Source organism: Puma concolor, chromosome A2 (genome assembly GCF_028749965.1).
Source record: "Puma concolor isolate L17-30 chromosome A2, mPumCon1.1.hap2, whole genome shotgun sequence".
Lineage (NCBI taxonomy): Eukaryota > Metazoa > Chordata > Mammalia > Carnivora > Felidae > Puma > Puma concolor.
The window spans coordinates 141816330-141832566 of NC_141668.1; the positions used below are offsets into that span (position 1 = coordinate 141816330).

The following is a 16237-nucleotide window of genomic DNA, read 5'->3' on the forward strand; positions in this document are numbered from 1 at the left end:
CCCTTGCTAGCAGGAGCTGCCTCTATAATTAGAAAAACAAATTTTTTTGAGTGTTCAAGCAGTGGAAGACTGAGGAACCTCAAAGCTTTCTGACAGTTTCAGAAATAATGAAAATAGAAGGGAGAGGGAAGGGCAAGTTTAAAGATGAGAAGATGAGAGGAGTTATTGACATTCACGGGGTTGGCAGTCCTTAAATAACCAAGTCAAAATCCAATAACCATTCTCAGCTCTAACAGGGGACCTTTTTCAGAACCAAGTCTGAGCCTTCCTGAAACTGGCTACTTACCAAATGCTTGATGGTTTAGTTCTTTCCCCCAGAACTTTCAGAGGTTTGATTATCTATGAAGGACAAAATCCTATAAATCCATTCTCTAATAAATATTATATTGAAGCAGCTTAAGTGTCTCTATTTTTTCTACTTGTTAGAAGAAACTGTAATAATGGACCAACACCCACTTTGATCCTGTGCTGAACATGATCCCCGTAATAAAATAACCAAAATGATTCTAGAAAATGTAGCATCAGAACAGCCAGTATTTACTGTTTAGATGAGAATGGCTGTAAATGATTTTTTTTTTTCTTAAAACGAGACACACACACTTATTTAGCAACTTGTTTAATAAACAGTCCACCTTTCAGTATGAGCTTTTAACACTAACACTTCCATGGATTTGGCAGAAGGCAAATTCTTGACTCGGAACTACTAGTAGGTCTCAAAGTGACAACCTGAGACTCAGCAGATTGTCAGATCCTGACTGTCATTGAGAAGGTAATGGGACACTGGGAACATACCCGATTCCTAAAGTTCCTGAAACGATCTGCATATTCTTTAATATTCAGCTGTACTAAACAGGTTCTTTTGAAAGAGCATGTGAAGGAGTTATCACTGCGCCTCATTTTGAGTGGTATTTTTCTGCTTCATTTTCATTTTCAACACCGATCGGATATGGTGCTCTTCCTAAAAGAAACTGTTCCCACTTGGGAATATATTCTTCTACTGATGCCCAGTAAAGAGTCTGGAAAAAAAAAAAAAAAAAAAAAAAAAACAACATCCAAAAGTAAAAAAGCATATCAAGCAATTGAACTTGGCTCTTCATAATAGTCTAAATGTTTATTCACTGAAGTGTGTGTATGCGTGTACACACACACACATGCACACATAGACGTAGAATGCACTTCCTCTACAGAATATTTTATGTTAATTTTAGAAAGAAATCTGGCTACTTACTAGTGTTAATTTTCAAATTTCTCAGTAAAACCAGAGCCTGGCAGAATTACAGGTTTTAGGATTTTATTGTGATTTTACACGCCCTCTTGTGGCCAACCTTGTGATTATTACCAGTGGAATCATTTATGGCTACGATCATTAAATGTTTTCGGTTACTGTTCCAAATCTCCTACCAAATGATTACGTGTACTGAAGTTACTACAATGAAATGATTAAACATGAACAACTGATTTATAGTTGGCCTAAAAAGATTGGACCTGCGATGAGCTCAGGAACTGAAATGTAACCAGTACAGGATTCAGGTGAACGGACTCCTTAATTGTAAGGGGAGAAACATTTAAAATATGCATCCATTATACCTTTTAGAAGAGCACTTGTTATGGTAAATTATAATTTCTTCCCAATTTTTTTTTATATTGAGAAAAAATAATATAATGTAACCACTTTTCATTAAATGGCTTAGAAATTGAGATACTGTATTAATGGCCTGCCTATAGCAAGTCTGTAAGCTACAGAGGCTCATGCAAAGATCACCATATAGTTTCTAGAAGCTTTGATGGTTTTTTGCATGACTGCTCTAACAAAGCCAAATGAAAGTAAACTACCAAAACTCTCTATCCTTGCAGGGCATTTTATAGGAGATTATCACTATGAATCTCATTTTGGGAAATTCAACCAAAGAATTCCATAGCATTAAGAATACATAATGATCCACTCTGCACATTAACAAGGTACAGGAGTTCTGAAAGTTGAAAATGGTGAGCGGTTCTACATATCTATCTATCTATGCATGTGGTCTGAGAAGTAGCCTGAAACACTTAAAATAGAGGTCATCCTGCTGTGCAAGACTAGCTCAGAAAAATACCAACCATCGCCTGTGGTTGGGAGTTTCTCCACCATTCATGGCTGGATTAACCCCTATTGTGTGGGCCCCATATAGGCCAGAGCAAGGTATTGGAGAATTCAACAAAGAAAAAGACATGCCCAAGGCACAACTTTGTACCAGAGTTCTTTCTATCCTTGATCACTGCCTCTTCTTATTACTCTAGATGACACAGAAAATTGAAGGGCAAATTCTCATCCTTTAATTTTGAGTCTATTCACATCTCTGGTTAGGCAGCAAGCAAACTGTATTTGAAAAAGGTCATTAGGAATATAAAATTAAACTATTCTATATGGAGTAAATTTCCTTTCATCACAGATATATTCGTATACCAAGTAGGATTTATTTTTGCCAACAATCTTCCCAATCTGTTCTTGAACTGAGCAAAATACAACAGACAAAAGCCACACTATACTGCATGATAATATGCATTGAAATAGCATTGGTTGAAAATTGGTGAAGGGACTAAACTACTAACATTAGCCAACAGGAAAAGCACTTTGGTTAGGCATGCTGTCATCTTAAGATTTAGTGCATAGTGTCTCTCATGGTTTAACAGTGTAGTTGTTTCTAGATGAAAAGATAGAGGATTTTAAGAAAATTTTCATGTGACACTTTTTTTTCTTAACATCAAGATACTTATCAGTCACCTACATACAAAGCACAGCACTGTGGACATGTAAGGATCAATCAGACATATCTTGTTTATCTTACTGAATAAATAAGTCTGGGAAATACATACATAGAACCACAGTTAATTTACAATGTACTCATAACAGCATGGGGTCTCTTCTTCTACTTTTGATCTTTAAGATTCTCACCTCAAGAGAAACCACCTCTGGTGATGGAATTGGGTGACTCCGGGTCTGTAGAGACTTTTCTGCTGCTTCTATATCCTGTGATAGGTATCAATGTTACAGAAACAAAATGTATTTACATAACACATACAAATGGCACCTGTAATAGCAACATCTATATCCCAAGTCTCTCTTCTCTGGATATACAGTCTGAACTGAAGGAAGGTCATTGAGGTAGGAGACTGATCACTGGCTAGGCAACCAGTTTCAGATCGAGAACAGAGCATTTCTTATCTTAAAATAAAAAGTGGGGGTAGTGTCGAGCGCACTTTCAAGGTCTTCCATTTCATTTAAAATAGTAAATGGCAATAATTCTTGAAAAACGGACTTTCTTATAAAACTGCTCAGGATACTACCTTAGCCCTAATACCATTCAAAACTGCCAAAACGGTGGATGAAACGGTCAAATATTCCGACGCTAAAAACAGATATTTGGTGTTTTTTTAAAAAAAAAATTTTTTTTTAACATTTATTTATTTTTGAGACAGAGACAGAGCATGAACGGGGGAGGGGCAGAGAGAGAGGGAGACACAGAATCGGAAACAGGCTCCAGGCTCCGAGCCGTCAGCCCAGAGCCCGACGCGGGGCTCGAACTCACGGACCGAGAGATCGTGACCTGAGCCGAAGTCGGTCGCTTAACTGACTGAGCCACCCAGGCGCCCCTAAAAACAGATATTTTGACACTGCACTAACCTTAAAAGTGAAGTGTTCTGGGGCGCCTGGGTGGCGCAGTTGGTTAAGCGTCCGACTTCAGCCAGGTCATGATCTCGCGGTCCGTGAGTTCGAGCCCCGCGTCGGGCTCTGGGCTGGTGGCTCGGAGCCTGGAGCCTGTTTCCGATTCTGTGTCTCCCTCTCTCTCTGCCCCTCCCCCGTTCATGCTCTGTCTCTCTCTGTCCCAAAAATAAAAAAAATCAAAAACGTTGAAAAAAAAAAAAAAAGTGAAGTGTTCTGGGCCAGATCATGGAAGTGGTATATTAATGTCACACATTTCATTTGTTCGGTGTTCTTTTTATTTTATATTCATGCAAATTCTCCACATATTGAAAAGAAAGACCATGAGGCACCTCCGTACTTTGCAGCAAAAGCCTTTTCACTACACTCTAGATTTTTAGTACTAGATTTCTAGGACAGTCTCGATGGTCAGCTTTACTGCTACGTTGTGCATCATTCATCTGATGGCTTTTAAGCACTGGGCTTTAATTTGTAGTTTAATTCGTGGGTGTGTGCATTTGCTCTTATGGTTGTAGAAACACAAGGGTAATTAATTACACTTAATTCATACTCGGGTAAAGATGTTACCTGGATATGTGGATGAAGTGTATGCCCAGAAATGTAGAACATTCCCAAGTCGTTAGTGAAATGCTGAGCTCTGTTTCATGCTCCTCACATTGGCACCTATGTTGTCTTGTGCTTGCTTATGTTTGTCAAGTTCACAGAGGCCTTGGCTCAAGGCTGTGTAAATTTTGTCTCTCCTTTGAGCTTAGTGAGTTGATCGAAAAGAGAAAGTTCTCTGATCCATGTACAAGCATTGGAGCAATCCAAGTACAGGGCTGTTGGACAGACGGAGAGCGATGGAAAAGGGCGTGGGAGTGGGGTGTGAAGAATCCAATGCTGAACAGGAGAAAAGAGCGAGCAGATGGTAGCGGCGGGAGCAAGGAATGGGTGTGAAATGTAAAAGGGAAAAACAGGAAATTCCCTAAAGGGACTCCCCAAAGTTGCACAACCACTAATGCACCTGCTGTCTAGAAGAAGGTGATTTGAAGGGGAAAACCAGCAATTTAGGGATCAAAAGCCCATCTAATAGCCCTGTCTATTCCCCACCAGAAGTTTGTAGCTGAGACACATGCTAAAGATCTTTTGATGCCGATGCTACACTGAATAGTGAAGATTAACTCTTCTGTGATTGCACTGAGATTGTACAAGGTCCTGGAACTGTTATAAATCAAACAAAAGAATCCTAACTCCATTTACACCATTATTAGAATAGTTACAAATTTACTGTTAGTGGTAGATCTAGGTGCCACTTGCACCTATAGACAAGATTATAAACCTTTGCCTTAAAGACCAGAAAGTAAGGATATTGAATCTCTCTCCTAGAAGAGCAGATTTGCAATGAAAGAGTAGACATGAGCAGGGATCTGTGGCCTGGTAAGACAGGCCTGTTGTGAGTAACTTGACTGTCAGCTCCGAAGCATTTCGACAAGGGATTATCACCCTTCCAGAGAACTTCTTTCTCAAGTGAGATTTTACTTTCTTAGCTGTTTTGCTTACCTCTCTGCCTCCTACTTCTCTTTCTCCTTAGCTGGCTCCTTTTTTCTCTTCTTAATCTGAAGTGTGGGCTTTCTTAAGATTTGTGACATCTGTCCTCATCTTTTTACTTTTGCTCTCTCCAAGACTGCCTCTTATCTAGCTTCAGCTCTTAATGTAGAGGGACAGATAACTTAACTTCCTAGCCCTTATTCCTCAACCTAATAAAACAGTCCTCCTGACTGTACTGAATATACAATAGTGGGAGTTCTCCTCCCCCGGACACCGATGCTGCATCTTCTATCTTCAACTCTTCTTATTCCCTGACATTTAAAAATGCAAAGGTCCGTAGACTGATCCTTCAGGATGTCTCCTCTAGTCTGTCCATGCCATCCTGTGCTATGGCCTTATTATTACTTACTTGTTCAACAAATATGACTTGGACCCAGGCTTAGACTATGTCTCATTTCAACCTCATATGAAATTGATTAGTTTTGCTAAAATTACTACTTAAATATGTCTTTACCTACTTAAAAAAAAAAAAAACATACCCACTACACAGAGGACAAAATATGAATTCCTCAGCCTGACTGAAAAATCTCTACCTTCTGTAGCAAGTTATATCATTATTTTCAATGAAGAACCTTCTCTTTGACTATACACTGCGAGATGATAAGGACTATGTTTGCTACTACCTTTAAGCATCCGAGAATCTTATAAAGTGCAGGGCGTGTACTAAACTCTTAAATATTCGCTACATAAATAAATGATTAAGGTGTCAAAAGTTTCCTGAGTATAAATGAAAAGCTTAAAAAAAAAAAAAGTACCCAAGGGGGTTGGGGGGAAGAAGAAAAAAAGCAGGTGAAAAGAGGGTAGACTTGCCTGACTAGACCTTTTTATCTTGTTTTTTACAGATCTGTCACTTGATACATATCATTGAAAAATTGATATAGTTACAGAACAAATGAAAAAGCAATCCCTAAAAGTTGAAAACAAAAGGAAACAAACCTGTTGTCTATTTGGTGGCATAGCCACATCAAGAAAAAAGTACATCAGGTGGTCTTAGAACACGGTATTTTGACTGAGCATCCATAGTGAGATGTACCCCAAGGACAAAAAGAATTGTAAAAAGTTTCTGACTGAGAGCCATAGTCTGTAATCATACTGTTGCTGGTAGTGGTGTCTCTATCACGGGATACAGTAAATGACTATGAGGTTGGTACTGGGAAATTACTTGCGAACTGAGATTTTTGGTTTGAGGGGGAAAAAAAGAGTTAAAGGTTGATGATTTTAAGTTAAAAGTCTTGGAATCATGTGATCGAAATGGAATTATTGATACGAGCTCTTGCTGACTTTTATCTTTTTTTTTTTTTTCAATTTTATCTTTAAAAAAAGTTGTAAGAAACACCGGATCAAGGGCTCTAAATATACATTCCTATCAAAAGGATCCAGGGCTCCTTGGAGCAAAGGCCAATTCCAAATGCGTATGATTAACCTGATAGATATCATCGTACCAGAAAGAAAGTAAACTACCAAGGACTGTTAAGATCAGGTCAGAGGCATTCACGAGCTACCTTGGAGGTTTCCACTTGGTAAAAATGGGACAGTTGGAGCATCAGTGGGAATACAGATTGAACACTGCAGCCATATTTAAAAACACCAATTTGTCACTTTTGGAGGATACTAGAGAATCAACCTGTTATTTTTGAAAACTAAGTACAGAGAAAAGAATCAAGCACTCATCATGCTTGTTCCTATAGGAAATGTACTTTAGTATAACCAACTATCTGCTGAGGGCAGGTTCATCTTCTTGTAAATGATCAGTAATCGAGTAAGAAGGAATAGAAGAATGCAAATATCACTTTTTGCAAGCCCTGATAAGCATATGTAGGCCACGATCACCAGTGACTGCTGACATTCCAGAAGGAGAGACAACGAGTCATTACAAAAGTGTTCTTCCCCCAAAACACTGAACCTGAATGTGATCAGGTCTCTAGAAATGCAGAGCATTAACATGTGGTTGCTGAGAATTTGAAATGTGACAAGTCTGAGTCGAGAAGCGCTGGAAATGTAAAATACACACTGAATTTTGAAGGCCCGGTAAGAAAAAAGAACAAGGAATGTACTAACTTTCAGGAGCAATATATTTGAAATATGAAAATTTTAATGTTTCATTTAATGTTTCTTTTAACCTTATTAAAAATGGTTACTAGGAAATTTTATAATACTTGCGTTATATTTCTGTTGCACAGCACAACTTCATCCTATCAATCTATGTCAATTATGGGGAATAGAGGAACATACTAAATGATACTTCAGCAATGTAATTAGTAATATCCAGATTGTGAGAAGCTCTATAGGAGAAATGAGCCAATTCTTTCAACAAAGAAATTCAAAGGGGGTTAGAAAAGAAAGGGGTGGGGCAGAGGGAACTTCTAGAGATTAGAGAAACCTATCTGTCAATTACATACTGGATTTTATTTGGATCCTGATTCAAACAAATGTAAAACCATGTTGATAAGTTAATAAGGGAGGGACATCTGGGTGGCTCAGTCTGTCAAGCGTCTGACTTCTGGTTTCTGCTCAGGTTATCTCAGGGTCTGAGTTTCGAGCTCTTCATCAGGCTCTGCACTGACAGCAAGGAGCTTGCTTGGGATTCTCTCTCCCTCTCCCTCCTTCCCTGTTTGTGCTCTTTCTTTCTCAAAATAAATATGTAAACTTAAAAATATTTAAAAAGTTAATATGGGAGACGGGCATCTCAACTGAATATGTGAGGAATTGTCAATTTCTTAAGTTGATCGTGGTATTGCGATTATACTTTGAAATAGCCCTTATCTTTGATAAACACTGAAATAGATGTACACCAAAGTGTTTATAGATGACACAATGGCATGCCTGAAGATTAGCTTCAAAATAATTTGAGGGGCGGGCTGGGGGTGAAGGTGAGGAGTGTAGATGAAACAAGATTGGCTGTGTTTTGATAATTACTGAATCTGGGTGATAAGCACATGGAAGTTCATTCTTCGATTTCCTCTTCTACACAGGTTCGCAATTTTTCATAACAATTAAAAAACAAGTTTCCAGTATGGATGGTGGTGTAAACGTTACTCTATGGCAGTATTCAGCAGCCTCTATAAATGAGTTGACTCATGATTAGGAAAGGTAAACTGTGAGCACAAAAAGTCATGTACTGCGATTTCTTTCTTTTCCCCTCACTAGACCTGTCCCTCCCTCTCAACCCAGCAATGGATATCTCCCTATAAATCTATGCAGTGATGCCAGCTCTGGCTGGGCTGGGTCTAATCGTTTAATGTGCTCAAGGTGCAATTTCTGGGATTGCAAAAAGAAGATAGTTAGGCATGAGATACAGGGTCACTGGTACAAGCAGCACTTAAGCATTTGTTAAACTCGCTCTTCACTGGATTTGGAGAAAGTGAGAAATGTGAGTAGGGAAGAGGAGAGATGGGGTCCTGTAAGTTATTGGCCATCCTGGGGGGCAGCTGGTTCAAGGCTCTAACCGGCAGCCACCCCAAGAAGGCTTCCGGGATGCACCTTACAGGAAGCATCTGCCATATCTCTAGTCTGCTGTAGCACACTCCTGTTCCTTCTCACCCTGGAATGTTTGTTCATTTTCTTCACAAGATGATGTTTGCTACCACAAAACTGACTTTTTGGGTTAAACAATTTTGTCACTGGTGGTGGGGGTAAGGAAGGAGGTGGAAAGAGATGACCTTTTACATCCTGGAAGTATTTATGGAAACAATTCTCTCTTCTAAATCGATTTTGTTTTTAAAAGGCAGATAAATTTCATTTTATTTCATTTCTGGAAACTAACAAGCTAACAATCCATTATCATCTATGATACTTACTGACTAAACCCTCAGTGTGAGTTTTCTTCTCTACGTAAACTCATGTTCATTCTTTTACTAATATGCTTGAACAGTTTGGGATTAGTCTTTTCATTATCATCCCATTTTAAAGACATTCTTTGATACTCTTGCTAATTTATTTTTCCAAATGCATTTAGAGAAATTTTGTTGGGTTTGATGTGAAATTTTTGTGGGGTTCTATTGGATCTAAAAATAACATTGTGGGGGGACTGGGTTGCTCAGTCGGTTGAGCCTCCGACTTTAGCTCAGGTTGTGATTTCACAGTTTATGAATTCGAGCCCTACATTGGGCTCACTGCTGTCTGTGAGGAGCCCGCTTCAGATCCTCTGTCCCCTCACTGTCTCTGCCCCCTCCCCCACTCATGCTCCCTCTCTCTCCCTCTCTCAATAATAAACCTTAAAAAACATAACTTTGTGACAACTGGTGTTATAAAAATAATAGTTAAAAAATAATAGTTCTCCCATCAGGATTAAGGCATATGTCTCCATTTAAATTTTCTCTTGAATCTCCCATTGAAATGTAGTAATTGTAACAGTCATGTACGTCCCTTGTTAAGAGCATTCCCAAGTATTTTATAATTTCATTGCTAATGTGAATGTGATCTCCTATTTTCCAAGTATATCTATAGGATTGTTACTGATATTTTTATGTTTACTTTCTATCCATTAATTTTACTCAACTAATACTAGTTTGAAAACAACTTTGGCTTGTCTACATATACAGCCATATCGTTTAAAAATACTAGTGTTATATCTTCCTTTCCAAAAATCAAGGCTTACTCCCTGTTATTTGGATGCTCTGACCAATATAAGAAACACTAAGGTCAAATAATGGATGCTGATAGAGCTCATCCTTATATTGTTATTAGTGTCTTTACAAGAATGCTTCCAAGTTTTAGTGGAACCATTTTTAAAGTGTATTCTGGTCTTAAGTACATATCGTGATGTAACTGAAACTGTTCTTGACCAGCGGTATTAGGAGTAGTTAGTTACCTTATGGTTTCCTCAGCTCTAAATTAAGGCAATAGCAGTGGTCAGTGGTTTTCACCATTCCTTAGAGTGACAATAGAGCAGACAAGGAAGGGCAAAATGGGTGGGGCTTTAGGCCAAAGCAGGTCCATTTTTACTTTAATCTTGAAGAAAAGTTTTTATGCTAAAAAAAAAAAAAAGTATAACCTTCAATGAGAAGTGAATCTATATGCTTTTAAAAGTTGCTCCCAACTGAATATTCTGTGATCAAGTCTTATTTATGTCACTTGCACAATAATCTCTTTACAGAGTTTCAAACAAAATAATAAGAGGGAAAGCAGGATAAAAAAATTGCATATACAAATATTCAAAGTATGTTTTAAAAAAAAGTGAAGAGACTGCATGTCTAACAGCAAACACACTATCTGTTTATGAAAAGACTGACAGGAAAAATACAAAAAAATACTAATTTCTAACTGGGTGGGGTGATACGGAAAAAAAGCTATTTCAGGGGCTCTGAGTGGCTCAGTCAGTTAAGCATTTGACTCTTGACTTTGGCTCAGGTCATGATTTCATAGTTCATGGGATCGAGCCCCTCATTGGGCTCTGTGCTGACAGTGCAGAGACTGCTTGGGATTCATTCTCTCTCTCTCTCTCTCTCTCTCTCTCTCTCTCTGTCTCCCCCCCCCCCTTTGTCTGCCCTCCCCTGCTCATGCTCTCTCTCTCAAAATAAAGATTAAAAAAACAATAAAAACAACTATGCTAGCTCATCTTCTTTACGCTTTCAAGTTTATTACAGTGAGAATATATTTTATTATCGGGGGGAGAAAAACCATACCAAAAGACGATGAAACTAGGTTCATTATCTTCCTTCTAGATAGGACAATGACTTCTTAGCTATTCTTCTTTAATCTAAGCTCTCCATTCTTCAAATCACATTCATCGGAATAGGAGATGAATCTTTTCTTAAATACCCATATGTTTCTTATGTAAGTCTCTAGTTTTCTTTTGCTCAAACATGTCTAGTACTGTATTATCCCTATATATCAAGTCTCAGATTCTTCAGTTGGGTCTCACAAAATCTATCCAACCTTGCTTCCTGTGGCTTTATGAGGTAGTTAGCTCAGGGTCCTGTGAACATTAATTGGGCTATTCATTCTTCTGGGCTTGGTTCTTCTGTAAGAATGCAGTGGAATACCTTACCTTGTGCCTATTCAAACACCGTTCCAGCTTAGCTTCCACTCTCAGACTTGTTAGAATATTTTAGCTTTTGATGAGTTTTTATACTTAGTCCCGCAGTGCTGAGGATTCCACGTAACTGAATGTTTGATCTCCTAAGGTCTCCTATTTTGTGTGTGACAACCTCAACCTTAGGTTATCAGTTAAGCCTCTGAGCTACTGGATTTAAAGAACTCTGAATTCTTTTGTTGACTCCACCTTCTGCTGAGAACTAGCTTAGTAGTAAGGACTCCGGGCATTCACCAAATACTTGCTCACTAAAAGGAAGACAAACTTGAAAAATGCGAATAACACCTGTACTTGTTGCAGGTAGGTAGCAGTCAAGCCTTCAAGCCTTCTAATTTAGTTTTTCTGAATTTTCACAGCAAATTCCAGATTATCCTATATATTTCCATTTAAAAATAAATATTGCAAACACCATTGGGCAAGTAAGACATATGGCAACATAGAATGCTTTGGTAGCACTATGGCTGTGACTTAAATTACTGTGGATCAAACTGCCAGAAGCTGAGAAGATAACTGAATTTCCCTCTTCCTTTATCCTCTAGTGACTACAGAAGATAACTATATCATGCCTATCGATGAAAATATTTAACAATAAAAAACTGAAAACACTGCTTTATAACTTAAATAATATAGCCTTACTACCAAATGTTTTAGTCATAGGATCTCTTGGAAGCTTGAATGGAAGCAAACTTTAGGGTTTTAATTATGGATGAAGCCATACAATTCTGGAAGCAAAGTATAGCAAGCAGCCAAAAATGTTACACATATGATTTTACTCCAAATGGGCACATTGGCCAAATGGTGAGGCCCTGCGCAATCACATACTTTGACCACCTCCTCCATCACTATCAAGAGAGATCTGGGAAATCTGTTATCTGTTAGATATGAATTCTGTGTGTTGACTGTGGCCCCAATAGGGCAAAATCAAATTGTTCTCGTTTTTATGAGGATAGTTTTGAGTTGGATCTAAAAACATTATAGGTACTTCATGGGGTTTTAGAATCTCCCGATAAATAAAAGAAGATAGAGAGCTGTATCTTAAATTTATTACGTCTTGCACAAAGGTGACCTTTAAATTCCTTCCGTGGTCACTGATTTTTCTGGTTGATTAAAAACACTTAGCTTAAGCAAACTTCCATTTTTTTTTTCATTAAAAAAATGAGAATCCATATGCAACTTATCTAACATGGGTTTAAAAACTGGATGGTACTTCGTTAATTTTATTCAAAACAAATTATATACATCAAAATTATGAAATTCACTTAAAACCTTTTTTGCATAGGTGAGGGAAAATACCTAAAATCAATGAAACTTACCTTTAAAAGACTAAGGTTCCTTTTAAGAGCAGTTTGAGCTGCTTGTATCTGAGATGCCTTTTCCTTGTTTTCATCTAGACATTTATTCTCCATTTGTTGAAGTAACATTAATCTTTGTGATACTCTAGAAAAAAGGAAGATTATATAATTTTTTTTTTAAGGGAACATTTTAGCTTGTTCAATATGGAAGTACATTTCTTAATTACACCTCAATTCAAGTTCAACGTATTTTGAAAGCCAACTACTATGTCAATTATTAAGACAGTAGAAAACTAAGATAGTTCAGTAAGTCTTAAATATGGGTAAAATTATTTTCATTAACGTATCTACTGTAAGTACATGCTTTTTTTTTTTTTTTTTTTTTTTTTAGCCTCTATGGTCTTTGCAATTATTTTAGAGTGTTAAAACATGTTTTAATTTTTTGGTGAAAATGCAAACTGTAATACATATCCCTTTGTACACATACTTATATATACCTCCCCACACACATACATTGATATAACTTGCTATACGAAACCTTCTGCTTAACACTTCAATACCCCTGAATCTCATGTTACACATTTAGAATTGCGCTAAACTTCCATATGTTTGAAGAAGCAATAAAAATATTTTTTTCCTCTTTTTCCAAGAGAAAGATGATGGTTCCATATATGAGTGAGAGGCTGTGTGTATGTATGCATACTCACAACAAGGTGAAACAGTAATTGAAGAAAGATGTAAAAAGTTGTAAGTAAATTATCAAACTGCTTTGTTTTATATATTTTAAAAGTGTCTCATTGGTCAAATCATTTTACAAGTTTTTTGGCCCTCTTAAATGGTTAATTAAAAAAATGTCAGATGATAAAAAATACATGAGGGTAGAATTAAAATTGAGTAATTTGAACATTTTTTATAAGGAAAATACCTTAGAAAGCCAAGGAAGGGGGCCTGGTAATGAACTAAAGAAAATAAATTAATTAAAGAAAACATGAAAGCCCACAGAAAGAGGTGGAGATGGTTGATATCAATATAAGTACTGGACCTGTTATATAATTTGTAAGGCCTAATGCAAAATGAAAATATGGGGCTCCTTTAAAAAAAAAAAAAACTATTACACGTTTCAAGACAGCAACATTAGACCATTAAACCAAGCCTGCTATGGGTAAGAGGTTTAGAGAAGTCCATTAAATACCAGTGAGGAACCTAGAAAGGTGAGAAGGGTAAATTTATCTAGGTAATAGCAAAGCAAAGTAAAACCATAAATAACCCTTTTAATCTTTATTATTCTTAAGAGACAGTGACGTTCCCTAATACCAAATCTCTCAAGTGTTAGAAAATTTAAATGACACATTTTCAGATTTTTAAGTCTGTTCACACAATATTTCACTAAGAAAGCCAGCACAATGTATTCATTTAGATAAGCCTTTAAAAAAAAAAACCTTACATTTCTTCATGTCTTTTAGAAAGGCGAATTTCTTGAGCAAGCAACGAAGTCATCCTTAGTCAAAGCTGCCTTATAAGCTTTCTGCTAAATAATAAAAACATGTACAGTTACTTCTACTACATATCCTCAGCTTTTCAAGAGTTGATGGTTTTATTACCTCAACCCATTGATTCTCTCAGAATTGAAAAATAAAAATTGAGATGTAATGCATAAAATGAGAGAATGCACTTAAAACCATTTTTATTTACGATGCGCAGCTTTTCATATGCCAGGTGCATCCCCAAACACCATGAATCAGGTAAACTAAACATTTCACATTTCTTCCTCTTATTTCCTCACACTTTAACCTTAATCTGAATTGAAAACAAACAAGCAGCTGGTACTAAGACTAGTAAACATTTTACTGAATCAACAGAAAGAAAAAACACTCTGTAAAATTCAACACAGGAACACCACCTCTCATGCATGTGCATACACACATAGAAAGGCAAACAAGTATGAGAACCAACTGGAAACTCATGGTCTTTCTTTTATTGGAAGACTGCCCAGTTCTACCATCTCTTTTCCAAATAAGAAAGTATTTTTCATGTGTAACTGCGGTGGAAAAGCACAATTGTTCCCTTCACTGTACCCTGCGTGCTCAGGAGTCCTGTTTGGGGAGTTTGGGAAAGCCCATTTTAATGGCACATGAGCAAGCTCACCTTGACTGAAGAGCCTGGATCAATACTGATAAAAGATCAAGTGCAGTACTTTGAAGGCTGGGAGCCTGAAGGCAAATCATCTGGCTGGGTGCAAAAGCCAAAGGTGACTGTCCTAAGGGAGAAAAAAAAAACAGGAATGAAATTCTTTCCTCGGGCGAAGCACTGGCTTTCCTAAATTTTATGAATTAAATACTGTCGCTAATCTCGGAGTGTCCAGCGCTGACAGACTGAGCTCTTCCTTCTGTGTACATGCATGGAGGTGTAGGGCCCTGAGCCCAGCCAAGGAAACACTGCCCTGCCCTCATCGGGTTTCCTTCTAAAGGAACCGCTGTGTTTTGCTCAGCACCGCGGACAGCAACCTCTCCAGGCCCGCCCGCAAGGATCTAGTTACAGATACTTCCTCTAAGATCACTGCAGGCCACTCCTCGCCGCATTCCTCCCACTTTCCATTGCAGCGTCAAGGAAATCCCGGAAAGTTAGTCCATGGTAACTTCTCTTCCGTAAGCCCGCCATCAGCACTCCAGGCAAACCCCAAAATAAATACTGCCTTTCGAACCGAAGATCCCCATGGTCTGAGAGTCCTCAATCCTCCGACCACTCCAACTCCTGCTCAGGACTCAACGACCTTTCCTCATCACCCCAGCCCTTCCCCGTTAACAACATTCTCCCCCCACCCGCCGGCCCTGCGGACACCTGCGCCGTTCTCGGACAGTCAGGGCCCCCACCCGCGGCCCGTAACGCCGTGGGACTCCACTCAGCCGCGCTTAGACCTTTTCGGTAAAGGCGTCCGCTACAGTGCGGACGCTGGGTCCCAGCACAGGCCTGGGCGTGGTCACGCCGCCATCATTGCGCACGCGCAACGAGGTGGCGTAATCACGTTGCTATAAAAGGCGGACCTCTGGCGCGGGAGTTTTCCCAAAGCGGTAGCTGCGAGCCTTGCGAAAGCGTTTGGCGGTAGCTCAATTTCAAGGCCTTTTAAAATGAGACCTGTATCCGTTCAAAAGGCTTCAGAGAGGGAAGCTAGAAAGTCACGGAGTATGAAAATGGGGAAGCCCCCTTCAAGGTACTCCAAAGGGATTGAATGGTCTTTACAGTGAGTAAAAGCACTTTAATTCAAGGAGCTTCACCCTGGTGTTCCGTTGCTGAGCGGGGGAGCGGAGCCCCTGTTCGCACCCACTAGGGAAAGTAACATTAATCGGTGACGTTTTGAGGGGTCTGCATGCGGGTCGCGGTGTTATGTGGATTATCTCGGCCCTTTCCCACAATGCTGGGTTGGGTAGGTCCCACTGTCCTCATTTAACAGAGGAGCAGACAAGCTCGGCCGTTTATTTAGGTTGTGGTTTGAAGCCCGCAGAGGTTTAATGAAATTTCCCACGGCCCTCAGGACCCCGCACTTAGAAATAATCCTTTTGTGCTGTGAAGCGCATTCTTAAACCTTTTTTTCCCCTTTGAAATAAGTTGGTGAGACACGAGGTACTA

General features: G+C 38.7%; 1 protein-coding gene across 2 annotated transcripts; it reads right to left on the reverse strand.

The window, feature by feature from the left end:
* Positions 1-600: 600 nt before the first annotated feature.
* On the reverse strand, positions 601-15617 carry CEP15 (centrosomal protein 15). 2 transcript variants are annotated; one of them, XM_086697731.1, is made up of 5 exons: positions 15513-15617; positions 14759-14870; positions 12635-12758; positions 2933-3007; positions 601-1016 (listed from the first exon to the last, which is right to left on the reverse strand). In XM_086697731.1, exons 2-5 carry the CDS (start codon positions 14836-14838, stop codon positions 894-896), a joined length of 402 nt encoding a protein of 133 aa, XP_086553857.1. In that variant the 5' UTR covers positions 14839-14870; positions 15513-15617; the 3' UTR covers positions 601-893. The 2 variants fall into 2 exon arrangements, with proteins under 2 accessions (XP_086553857.1, XP_086553858.1); XM_086697732.1 differs by having other exon boundaries at positions 15452-15590.
* Between the last annotated feature and the right edge of the window lie 620 nt (positions 15618-16237).